The 12,512-nt window shown below is 41.3% G+C and overlaps 1 protein-coding gene across 1 annotated transcript in view; it reads left to right on the forward strand.

The window, feature by feature from the left end:
* focad (focadhesin) overlaps positions 1 to 12,512 on the forward strand; it is a 157,637-nt gene that overhangs the window by 28,710 nt on the left and 116,415 nt on the right. The window contains exons 6-8 of the mRNA XM_080742164.1: positions 455 to 556; positions 2,231 to 2,453; positions 10,179 to 10,388. Of these exons, the coding sequence (XP_080598290.1) occupies positions 455 to 556; positions 2,231 to 2,453; positions 10,179 to 10,388 (535 nt within the window). The remainder of the gene's footprint in view (positions 1 to 454; positions 557 to 2,230; positions 2,454 to 10,178; positions 10,389 to 12,512) is intronic.

Here is a 12,512-nt window from a genome sequence, read left to right on the forward strand (position 1 = left end):
GAAGTTTGCAATAGAAAAAAAGTACAGTTTCATGACAGTACAAATCACTGGTACACGGTCAACTAAAAGAAGATCCTAGAAAGCCGAGGCTTATTTCCACAGGAACCACACTTTAAGCATCTCATATAACATTGAAAGACAGACGGATAGAACATAGTACTTTATCTAGGATAATATCAGTTTCAATCAATCAATCAATCAATCGTCTTACTTTGTCATAGCTGCTAAATAATTCAATGCAGGCATACAGTATCTTGGTCACTTTTTTGCATGTTTTGTGTAAAAAAATATTGACCGCACATTCAAAGAATGTGATTTAGATTACACGTTGTTTTTAGACGGATGCTAGGTTAATTGTTTACCTGCTATCCTAGTCTCTTTCAGGCACTACAGTATACTCTCTACACTATGATTATTTACCATTTTTTATTTGTATTTTTAAATGGTCTTGCAGAGGCAGCCCTCATCCGTACATCACAGCTTTGGAGAACCGTGTGGACTGCTGGCCCAGCCTGCTGCTGGAGATAGATGACTACCTCCAACAGGCTGTGGACAGGTTAGTACAGATCTTCATAGATAGATGACTACCTCCAACAGGCTGTGGACAGGTTAGTATTTATAGGACAGGTTAGTACAGAGCTTTATAGATAGATGACTACCTCCAACAGGCTGTGGACAGGTTAGTACAGAGCTTTACAGATAGATGACTACCTCCAACAGGCTGTGGACAGGTTAGTATTTATAGGACAGGTTAGTACAGAGCTTTATAGATAGATGACTACCTCCAACAGGCTGTGGACAGGTTAGTACAGAGCTTTACAGATAGATGACTACCTCCAACAGGCTGTGGACAGGTTAGTATTTATAGGACAGGTTAGTACAGAGCTTTATAGATAGATGACTACCTCCAACAGGCCTTGGACAGGTTAGTACAGAGCTTTATAGATAGATGACTACCTCCAACAGGCTGTGGACAGGTTAGTACAGAGCTTTGTACAGCAGATAGATGACTACCTCCAACAGGCCGTGGACAGGTTAGTATTTATAGAGCAGGAGTTTTCAAACCTTTTTGACTCAGGGGCAGGGCACCCCTGTAAATAACCTTTTTCATCCACGGCAACCCCTGAATTGCATTTACATTATACTGTATGATGCAACGTAAATATACACATCTTTCCTGAGATACGGTAGCCTATGTCACAGAGAAATATCTGATTCCATCAGAACTGACTGGAAATAACTTTATACTTAACCACTCGAACGCCTACAGTACAAGCTCACAACTTTTGAGCTTGTAGATCGTCTATTTTTGGTGAAGAGAGTTGGTCGTAGATGGAAAAAGAACTCACTCAAGTACATTGCAAATCAGGTCTGTTTTACTAAGCATAGTGAAGTGATATTGATGAATTCCAAATATTATCAAAATATAATACATTCTAAATTATTCAACGCTTTTATGATTTTTTTTTTCTTATTTACCCCCAAACATAGCAGATGTGTCACAAAGTGACACGCTGTGAGCTTGTACAGAGCAGTTTTTTTGAGACCCACTGCTCTAAACCACTGTTCTAAATCCTACGAGTTTTCTGAAAAATCACACCTAATGTGAAGTGAGCGGTACTGTTTATGAGTTATTTTCATTAGCTTCCCACAAAGCATGCCAATGTGACCCGGGGGCGTACAACAAACTTTTCGTTTTTATTCCCATCTAGAGATGCTACTCTAGCTGTTAAGTCTAAATGTGTTCCCATCCAGAGATGAAACCCTAGCTGTTATGTCTAAATGTGTTCCCATCGAGAGATGCCACCCTAGCTGTTATGTCTAAATGTGTTCCCATTGAGAGATGCCACCCTAGCTGTTATGTCTAAATGTGTTCCCATCCAGAGTTGCCACCCTAGCTGTTATGTGTAAATGTGTTCCCATCCAGAGCTGCTTCCCTGGCTGTAATGTCTAAATGTGTGACCCATCCAGAGTTGCCACTCTAGCTGTTATGTCTAAATGTGTTCCCATCTAGAGATGCCACCCTAGCTGTTATGTCTAAATGTGTTTCCATCTAGAGATGCCACCCTAGCTGTTATGTCTAAATGTGTGTCCATCTAGAGTTGCCACGCTAGCTGTTATGTCTAAACGTGTGACCCATCCAGATTTGCCACCCTAGCTGTTATGTGTAAATGTGTTCCCATCCAGAGTTGCCACCCTAGCTGTTATGTGTAAATGTGTTCCCATCCAGAGATGAGCCGGTCTATGTGGACATGCTGGCACCCTTCCTGCGCTACCTGTACTGCCAGCCTCAGCGCCACGCCCAGCACGCCCTCCTCCGCCACGGCCTCCTCAGGGTCCTAATGCCCGCCTGGCCCGCAGATGGAGAGAAGAGCCCGTCGCCGATGTCGTCCTCCTCGCGCGTCACTGAGCGCCTGCTGCGCTGCCTCTACCAGATGGTCCCTCACATGCAGGTGAGAGCTTTATGTTCTCTATATCAGATGGTCCCTCTCATGCAGGTGAGAGCTTAATGTTCTCTATACCAGATGGTCCCTCACATGCAGGTGAGAGCTTAATGTTATCTATACCAGATGGTCCCTCACATGCAGGTGAGAGCTTAATGTTATCTATATCAGATGGTCCCTCACATGCAGGTGAGAGCTTAATGTTCTCTATATCAGATGGTCCCTCTCATGCAGGTGAGAGCTTTATGTTCTCTATATCAGATGGTCCCTCTCATGCAGGTGAGAGCTTAATGTTATCTATACCAGATGGTCCCTCACATGCAGGTGAGAGCTTAATGTTATCTATACCAGATGGTCCCTCACATGCAGGTGAGAGCTTTATGTTCTCTATATCAGATGGTCCCTCTCATGCAGGTGAGAGCTTAATGTTCTCTATACCAGATGGTCCCTCACATGCAGGTGAGAGCTTAATGTTCTCTATACCAGATGGTCCCTCACATGCAGGTGAGAGCTTAATGTTATCTATATCAGATGGTCCCTCTCATGCAGGTGAGAGCTTTATGTTCTCTATATCAGATGGTCCCTCACATGCAGGTGAGAGCTTAATGTTCTCTATATCAGATGGTCCCTCTCATGCAGGTGAGAGCTTTATGTTCTCTATATCAGATGGTCCCTCACATGCAGGTGAGAGCACTGTTCTCTATACCAGATGGTCCCTCTCGTGCAGGTGAGAGCATCCCAGATGATGGTTTTTATTTGGGGCTCATTTTGGAGTCGCAGACACATTTTTTATGGTGAAGGGGTAAATAAATATCCCCTTAAATATGATGTTTTTGAAGTAAAAAAAAAATCTTAAGTAATTAAAATAACTGACATATAAATAATGAGCCAGACCTCACAACAAATGGATTAGTTAGAGACCAGAGAGTTATTAAAGGACAACTTTAGTTTTTTACAACAAGGGTTCATATTTTAGATTGTAATTAAAGAATATAAAATATGAGTGTTAAAATTATTTCATTTACTTCTTTCTATTGTTTTAGAGATTCTTGTTTCAGTGGTTGGGGGCATGCGTACAAGTGGCTAAATATGTCCTTTTACACAGAATAAGCCCATTCACAAGATACAACGCAACCTTTCATGGTTGGATGTGACTTATGGGGGCTAGAAGTGTTACTGTAAATAGCAATAAAGAAACTGCTGGCTTATTGTGTCAAAAAATACATATTTAGCCACTTGTACGCATGCCCCCATGCGTACGCATGCCCCACATTTTAGCACGGTAAACGCGATAAAACAATAGAACGGAGCAAATGAAAACATTTTAACACTCACTTTTTCTTTTCTCTAATTACAATCTAAAATATGAACCCTTGTTGTAAAAAAACTAAAGTTGTCCTTTAAGTGATTTATACATAATGTACTTTTGTATGTTTGGGTGAGGCTGCTTTGTGTACAAAAGTGTTCATTCTGATGTGGTTTTTAGTCATACTGTAGTCTTTGAATATAATTCTATTATGAATATAATTCTATTTAGATTGTTATTATTATTATTTTGTTTTAGTGTACTTGTAGTCTACTAAATCTACAGTTGATTTAGTCAACTAAAATGTATTTCTTCGGGCTGTGATGGTGTAGCATATTGCTGATTTATGATTAGCTGCGTTCCGCAAATACACAACCAAGCATAAAATGACTTCTACTGGATCTCTCCTCCACTAGTCCCTCAACGAAATTGTCAACATTCTTTAGTAAAAACATAGCTATCAATAAATAAAATAAGCATAACAATCCTAAAGTGAGTAGCATGTTAACCCATTTAGGGTTTTCAGCGGGAATATTTTTTACTTAGCAACAAGGACCCCAAAAGGAGTTCCCATCTTGGTCGATCTATGATCAAATCAAGATAATCCTGACAGAATCTATGTCATTTTAGTTAATACAGCATCACAATTGTTTTAATCTCTTTAACTATTATTTTATACTTTGGCTACTCAAAAATAGCAGGTGGTTTTTCAGAAAACTTGGATTAATTTGGATTTTTTGGAAGGCATTTGTAGAGTCGTCCTCAGGTCTTCATGGTTTAAAGATGACTTCAGGAGATCAGAAAGGCAGATTAGACATCCGCTGTTAGAAGCTGACTACCAGCGCATCAACACTGTCCAGACAGAAACCTCCTATCTGTCAACTTTTTACGATTTGTTTCTACTTCGTCATACTACACGAAAGTAGATAAAACAAATAGCAGATCTACAAACTCACTGTGAGCTTGTAGATCTGGTCATTTTAAACGTTGCTGCTACTGCTCCTCACAGACTACAGCTGACGAGAGTGAAACCTCATATCTGTCTTTCATCTTTCACCTTTTTACGGTTTCTTTTTTTTTGTTTATGTGCAAATGTATTCCCTCCTTCGTCATACTACACAAACGCTCTCTGTGAGCTTGTAGATCTGCACAGTTTAACCCATTAACCAATTTCTCCAAAAACTTATGGTGCTCAAAGTTTTTTATGAATTAAATGCATTTAGAACCACGTACCACCATCTCAAAATATTTTGGTCCAGGGACACCCCCAGAGGCAAACGTTTGAGTTAAAAATGTTTGCTTTAAAATAAAAAAAATAAAAATAAAGATTTGCACAATTTCCTTTTCTCCAAAAATAGCAGATCTACAAGCTCATATAGCTTTTGGCTTGAATAGCCAAAGTGGTTATGTGACACAAATGCATTCCCGGTCTTAATGGGTTAACCCATTTTGGTTAACCCAAAATAGCAGATATACAAGCTCACAGCGCGGGACCGAGTGTTGCGCTGCGAGTTTGTAGATCTGCTATTTTTGAAAAATCGTGACAATTTGAATTTTGACCCGATTCTATAAGTGTCTTTTGAATCCTTCTAAGATTTTTTTAAAAACCCATGTTTCTATGTCAGCAATCTGGCCAGCCATCGTCAAAGAAAAGGTCCTTTTCACTTAAATGGAGCTCAGTTAGTCTGTTCTTGAGAGACTACTGTGTCAGTGGTTCTCAAACTTTTTCATGTGAAGGACCCCCAAAATTATATGTATTTGGCCACGGACCCCCATCTCAAAATATTTAGTTCCAGGGACCACCCAGAAGCAACATTTGAGTTACTAAACGTTCGCTTTGAAAATACATATATTCAAAGATTTGCACACATTTTCACGACTTTTTTCAAAAATAGCAGATCTACAAGCTTGCAGCGCGGCACTCGGTGCCGCACTGTGAGCTTGTATATCTGCTATTTTTCACTGGTTAAAGCATTCAATAATTCTAGGCCTATTAATAGTTGTTGCTGCTCCTCGCAGACCGCAGCTGACTACCAGCGTATCGCCACTGTCCAGACTGAAACCTTGTATCTCCGTCTTTCATCGCTGAACTTGTTACGGTTTCTTTGGTGCAAATGAATCCCCTACTTTCTACATTCTACACAAACATGGCACAGAAATAGCAGATCTACAGGCTCACTGTGAGCTTGTAGATCTGCTGTTTTTGTGCAGTTTTAATTTGGTGTTTGTGGGTTTCATGACTATTTATATATATTTTTCCAGGTTACTTCTGAGATTCACTCCTACCTCACAAGGAATAGAGATGATTTTGATCGACCCCTTTGTCGTACCACAAAACATAAATTATTTAATACATTTAGAGGCCCTCAATAGTGGCGCTCTCTAGATACATCACTTAAGTCATCACTATCCTTGTCAATATTTAAGAAACTTATGAAACAATATCTTATTTCTTTACTGTAAGTCCACATGATTTCATCTACTGATGTGTTATCTTACCAAATGTGTTTTTTGTGGAGTTTCTGTGTTTTTTACTTCTTTATTGCACAGCTGCTCTGACATAACTTGTATATTGTATTTGTTCCTAGTGAACTTGTATTTGTTAAATGAATGACCACTTTCATTAAGGAAAGGATTCTAAATAAGCCGTTTGGCTTCTTCCTCTCCTTGCGCAGTATTTTGTATCCTCAATATGTATTGCTCTGTTTTTTATAATAATGTGCTAATAAACTAAACTAATCTTGAACCAATGCAACGTGTCGACAAGAGCTTGGGGACTAAATAATAACCACTACGCTGGTTCTGGACATACAAGGTTTCCTTCCGCCCCCACAGCGACGCTATGGTGCTTTCCTGTTCCTGTGTGAGAGGAAGTGCATGTTCCGCAGCACACTGAGTTGTTGAACACAAGGTTTTTACTGGTTAGTCTGCAGCACTGACATCAAACAGGACCTTGATCCACGAAAAAAAAAAATGGGGGTGATTGTGTTTTGGGGTGACTATTCACACAAGTACATGCTTTTAATAATTACTCAAGACAAGTGTTCAAAACTACAAATTACTTTCCTTTTTAATATCAATGCGTTTCTGTATTAACCTTTAGTAATTTTTTAAAACAACCAAAAATATCGATATTGAACATAGCAGATCTACAAGCTCCCAATGTGTCATGATGCAACACGTTGTGAGCTTGCAGATCCGCTGTTTCCACTGTGTTTTAAATACTCCTTTCATTCCATGCTGTAATGGAGTCAAAATGACAATAATTGGCTTTGAAATGTAGTGGAGTGAAAGTCATACAGTATGTATTCAAAAATACAAATACTAGCTCTATATAATTTTTTTTTTAATGATTTTTTTTTATTTTTTATCAATTTGCAATGGTTGCATGCTCATCCACTTGAAAAGTCAAGACGATAAAAGAGAAATTGGAGAAAAGATGGAATTCCGAACAGAAATTCAAACATTGATTCATCTATTCGGATACGTTCTGTAGCATTTGAATGAATTTTGACCAAAAGATTAATAAACAAGTCATAACAAGTCAACTAACTTCAACATTTAAAAATGAGGCAATTATTGGCAAATGGATCTGTGCTGTATGATCTATATAAAAATGGGACCATGACCCCAAAATGGGTCCAATATGAGCGTTTAACCTAATAACATCTCTTGACTGGTATGAGACTATGGTGCTAGGCCTGAAACTTACACCCCTAAGTACCACACGAAAACCTTAGACGTACGTAGCCGCTCGTAGCCGCTCCTACGAACCATCACAGAGCTAGGCTATAGGTGCAATCTATTTGTGTTCATCTTTGGCAGCCTTGGACACGTACATAGGTTGGTTGTAAGAGGCTTCCAACAACTTGGGATGCCAAAAAAAGCAGCTAAACAGCTCCCAAAATTCTGTGCAATCTCTTCTACTATCGGTAGTCGCCAAATATGGAGAAGGCGTTGTCACTTGTACCCTTGAATGGTTTGTGGGTATTGGATATTTTTCCAAGATATGATGACTGTACATTACTTAAAGCTATACTGTGTAAGTTGCTCAACTAGTGGTCAGTAGCGTTATAGCAAACCGCGGTCGCGTCTGCTTTTTTCGGCCGTTTTTCGTCCGTTTTTCGCCGCGGACCGGGCCTTCAGACCACCGCGTCCGCCTCGCCGAGACCTATCCATAGAGGTCTTTCGTGTCCCTCTACGAGCCCTCCCTCTACAGTGTATTTCCTGAAGAGCTCGGCAGTGTATGATCTGGGCTTTGATTGGCCGGTAGGGAGACACGTGTACAGAATGATGCATATGACGTAATTTTGCCGGGAAAAACAGCCCCGGTCACGGCCACCAGGGCTCAGTAGAACACATATAAAGAAAAGGCTTTGTTGGGAGCTGAAATGAACAGAGTGGGTGTTCTAAAACTTTAGAGATTAAATAATTAGGACAATTTTAAGATTTGTTTTATCAAAAAAGTTACATAGTATAGCTTTAAAGCACCTTGTAATATTTGTGTCCTTGTATTGTATCTCTTATGTGCAGGGCCGTCGAGAGTATTTTTGGCAAGGGGGTCAATATCAAAGAGCTGGCCAGGGCCCCCCTCCACGCGGGCCCCCCTCCACGCGTGCCCGTATTCGTGTTTTGGCCCGCGCGCAGCGCGGGCCGAAATAACGTGTATTTCACAGGAAATTACTCATTTTCAAAGTAAAAAAATGGTTAAAAGTGGTTCTACATGGCGGCATAACCGTTCAGAGATTGTGCTAGGGTTTTAAACTGGGTTTTAAACTGTTGATCACTGTAACTGGCATGGTTAAAATTTACCGGACATCTGATAAAAATATCGGTCATAGATATTTGTATGCATTAATGACAAGCAGGTCGGGTAAATGCAGCACACAGCCCTAAGCATGACCTTTGTTTTGGGTTGAGATTGGCACATTTCCTTGGGCAATCTGCCCAGATCATGTATGCCACACGTGTCTTCTTCTTCTTTTTTAGTTTTTTACTCTAAAAAAAAGCATCTGCAATGCAGTGCATTTGAAACTACATTGCAGTGCACATCATGGGGTGATCACTGCTATGTTGTTGCTGAGTGAGGTCAGCAGACAAAGTGACATTAGTGAGATGAAAAACCCTGAGTGAAATGTGCCAATGTGAACCAGAGACATCGGTACATGTTGGATTGTACTGTTTGAACATAAGTATGTACACAAATGTTAGGGCCATCTTGCACAAATACATTAATTAACCATGTTACCATTTGTGCATTGGCGTGCGTAAATGGTTGCTCAATAACCTGAACATTGCATTACTTTGAGAACACATTTCCTTCATAATAAGAAACAAAGCATATAGCCTGCTGCACAGAAATATGTATTTCAGATTAATCCTTCAAAATATGGCTCAGCTTTCAGCTGACATAAGGTAATAAAGTATATAGGCTTAGGCTACTCACAAGCTACTGTAATAGATAAAGGCGTCCCTGCATCTGGTTTAGGACAGCTGTTTGGGATAGTTCAGTTGATAAGCATTTGTGCCTCCTCGGATATATTCCACTCAAGCCACGGTGACATTTTAACGTGTCCTCTGTCCACATGATAACGTGTTTCATCTTTCTGGATGGAACAGCCCAGTCCATTTTTTTCCATCTTCAAATAGGTGTGCAGTGGCTGGACAACTTAGCCAACTTTACTCACACAAGTGCCCTCTTGTTTCAAAGTGTCTGTAACATACTCTAACTAATAATACAGATGTGACTGTCCATCGTCCACGTGCAACTTAAACTGTGCCCTATTTCAAAGCCTTATTTTAGCTTATTTTACTCAGGTTAATATTAAAAGGAAATATGTACTGTATAACTTATTTTGTGCAACTTCGCTTCGCTTGCGTCTCTCTGGGAGGGAGAGAGAGAGAGAGAGAGAGTGAGAAAGAGAGAGAGAGAGATGTCGCTGAACTGCCGCTCCAAACATGTACAATTATGCAATATATAAGGTGCTCACCGCATTGTTGAAACTCTTTCTACCGACCCGCAAACTCCTCGTCCTCGCCATGTGTTAATCCATATGTTTCCAATAAATTAATGTTCACTCAAACTTGTCTCGGAGTCGGCAGTCGGCACTGTAGCTTCTTCCGCAAACAAAGCATGTCCTAGTATGAGAGCGAATAGCGAAGGAGATAAATGTCATGTGGGCCATCTTGACCCAATGAGATTCCAAGATTCCTGCCTACCGTAACTGACAGTGTAAGTGCGCCCTCCAAAGGCCCGGGCCGGAGGGAGGGGGCCCGGGCCGGAGGGAGGGGGCCCGGGCCGGGGCCCCCCACCCACGGGGCCCCCCCACTCCCGGAACGGGGTAAAGAGTACCCTTTACCCCCCCCTATCGACGGGCCTGCTTATGTGGACATAAAAAAACGATTGAAATGCGTGTGTGCGTGTGCAGGTGGACAACGTGGAGGCGGTGCTGGAGCTCCATGGTTTCCTGCAGGCGCTGCTGCCCCTGGTGCTGGGTGCGCCCGGGCAGAGCTGGCGGGCAGAAGGAGCGCGCCTGGCCCTGCAGCTGCTGTGTGCCTGTCACCTCAGCCTGCAGCTCAGTGGGAGCTGTGGAGCCCTGATCAGCCTGCTGCAGCAGCTCATACCCACCTGTAAGGAGGTGAGTGCTCCCTCCCAGCAGACACAACTTAACTCAACCTCTGCCAAAGGAATACCCCTTTGTACCCCTTCCCTGCCATGCCCGAGGAACCCGAAGATTTAATAAGCTTTAATAAAAATAAAAATAAACATTTTTATCGAGGCGGAACTAAAATAGGCCAGAACTAATGCTCCGTGATCGGTTTCTACACAGACACATTATTGAGCGGACCAGTTAACATTGAGACCGTAAACCGGAAGCGGCTGTCCGTCCTCTATCCTCTATTTTGTTGGCTTTCTGTGTAAACACGGCAGCTCACAGACAGAGAACTTATGGATCAATTGAAAAAAAATAAAAGGATTTAAGATGCTGATGGAATACGCTAACACACCATGCATAGCAGTGTTCGATCACGCACGATGGGAACTGGATTAGCGGCCGCTTTAACAGGTAGGAGAAGCCAGCAGTGAAAGACAAAGAAAAAACTTCGGGCTCCTCGGCCGTTAACTACGAATGAGTTAACCTCGCGTCACCAGTCTTTCCACCTCGGAGTAGAGCCTGGTATTGGTTTACAACGTGGCCGTTTGATCCGGTCTAGGAGTGGCAATTTTCGTCCCATCCCTACCTCCCAGTAGCCCCAACTCCTGTCATATATCCACCTGTAATGAAGAGAGGGGCTCCATGTTGTCTCGTCCCTATAGGCCAGGGGCCAATTCTGATATCTTCACAAACTGGTACCACCCAAGGTGACCGTAGTTTCTTTTCTTTTTTACATTTTTGTCTTTTTACATGTCTCTAGTTTGTATTTTGGTAATGATAACCCTTTCTGAGACCCAGCTTAAGCCCCGTTTTCATTGAGCAAAACTTCTGGAAGTTCCTTCAAAAATGACGGCAATTTTGAAATTCACGCCATGTGAAAACGGCCCCTTATTTTGTCTTCCGGGAGTTTTGGGGTCCTAAATTTGACGGCAAAATACCTAGTAATTTTTGTGGAAATTACCGTGAGAATACAAATTTCCTTTCTGTGAAAACGCATACCGTTATTTTTGACGTTTTTTTGACAAGCAGGTGCGTAAGGAGCCAATGATAACAGTTAAAGCATTGTATTTGGGATTGAAAACGATCTGAATGTGAATGGGATATACAGTAGAAATAAAATACAGCTTCACCTTGCATTAGGGATATAATTATTTAGGCTATAGAGTAAGAGTAGAGTCGCATTGTGACCATGTCTAAATCTAAAGCCCACAGCCACAGGTGCAACACGTTGCATTAGATCCTTTTTGAACGGACCTTATGTGTTGTTGTTGCTGAGCATGAAGAATATTTTGTTTAGTTAAATCCATTTGTAGCGTTCAGAGTGAGAGAGAGAGAGAGAGAGAGAGGCACCGATGCCACCGCAGTAAACGCACCGAACTGGGGAGACAGGAGAGTGTTTTTCTTTTTTTTTCTTTCTTTTTTTTTTTTAGGTCTTTCAGTCCAAGTGTTGCCATGTCTGCTAATTATAAGCGACTCTGGGCTTCATTTCCGTAAAGTTGCTTGTATATGATAGTTGCTGGTTTCGTTTTATTTGTTGTGAGCTTGTAGATCGGTAATTTTCAATTAGCTGATGTGGCGATGCATGTAGTTTTAAAGTGCTCGTGTGGCTTAGATAATATCACTTTTTGGGGATTATTTTCGTACACCTGGTTGCTTAGTTCTCTCGCAAAGTCTGGCAACACACTGAACACAGACTTTCATACCGCGACAACGGTTTAGTGAAAACGAGGTATTTTATGGCTATGCCAGCATTTTTGCTTATGTGAAAACACCCAAAAAACAAAACTCCCGGCAAGTTGAAAATCATTATGCTAATTATTTTGCAGGAAAAATTCCGGAACTGTAGTGAAAACATGCCTCAAATTGATGTTATCAGCCGTTAGAGTCAGTATCCCATTAACTTTACAAAAAAAAAAAGCACAAAGTGCTTTAAGCAGCATATGAGGGGTCAAACTAGGGGTTTTTCATGATTCTGAATCCATTGCAAGCATCTGTTTTGGCTACAAACGGCCCAACAATTTAGTGATGAAAAGTGATGAGTTATCACTTTTCACACTTTTGTGGGGGCCGTTTTAGCCCAAGGAATGTGTTTGCCAGTTGCCCATG

Source organism: Nannobrachium achirus, assembly GCF_963921795.1.
Source record: "Nannobrachium achirus genome assembly, chromosome: 14".
In the NCBI taxonomy this organism is placed as follows: Eukaryota; Metazoa; Chordata; class Actinopteri; order Myctophiformes; family Myctophidae; genus Nannobrachium; species Nannobrachium achirus.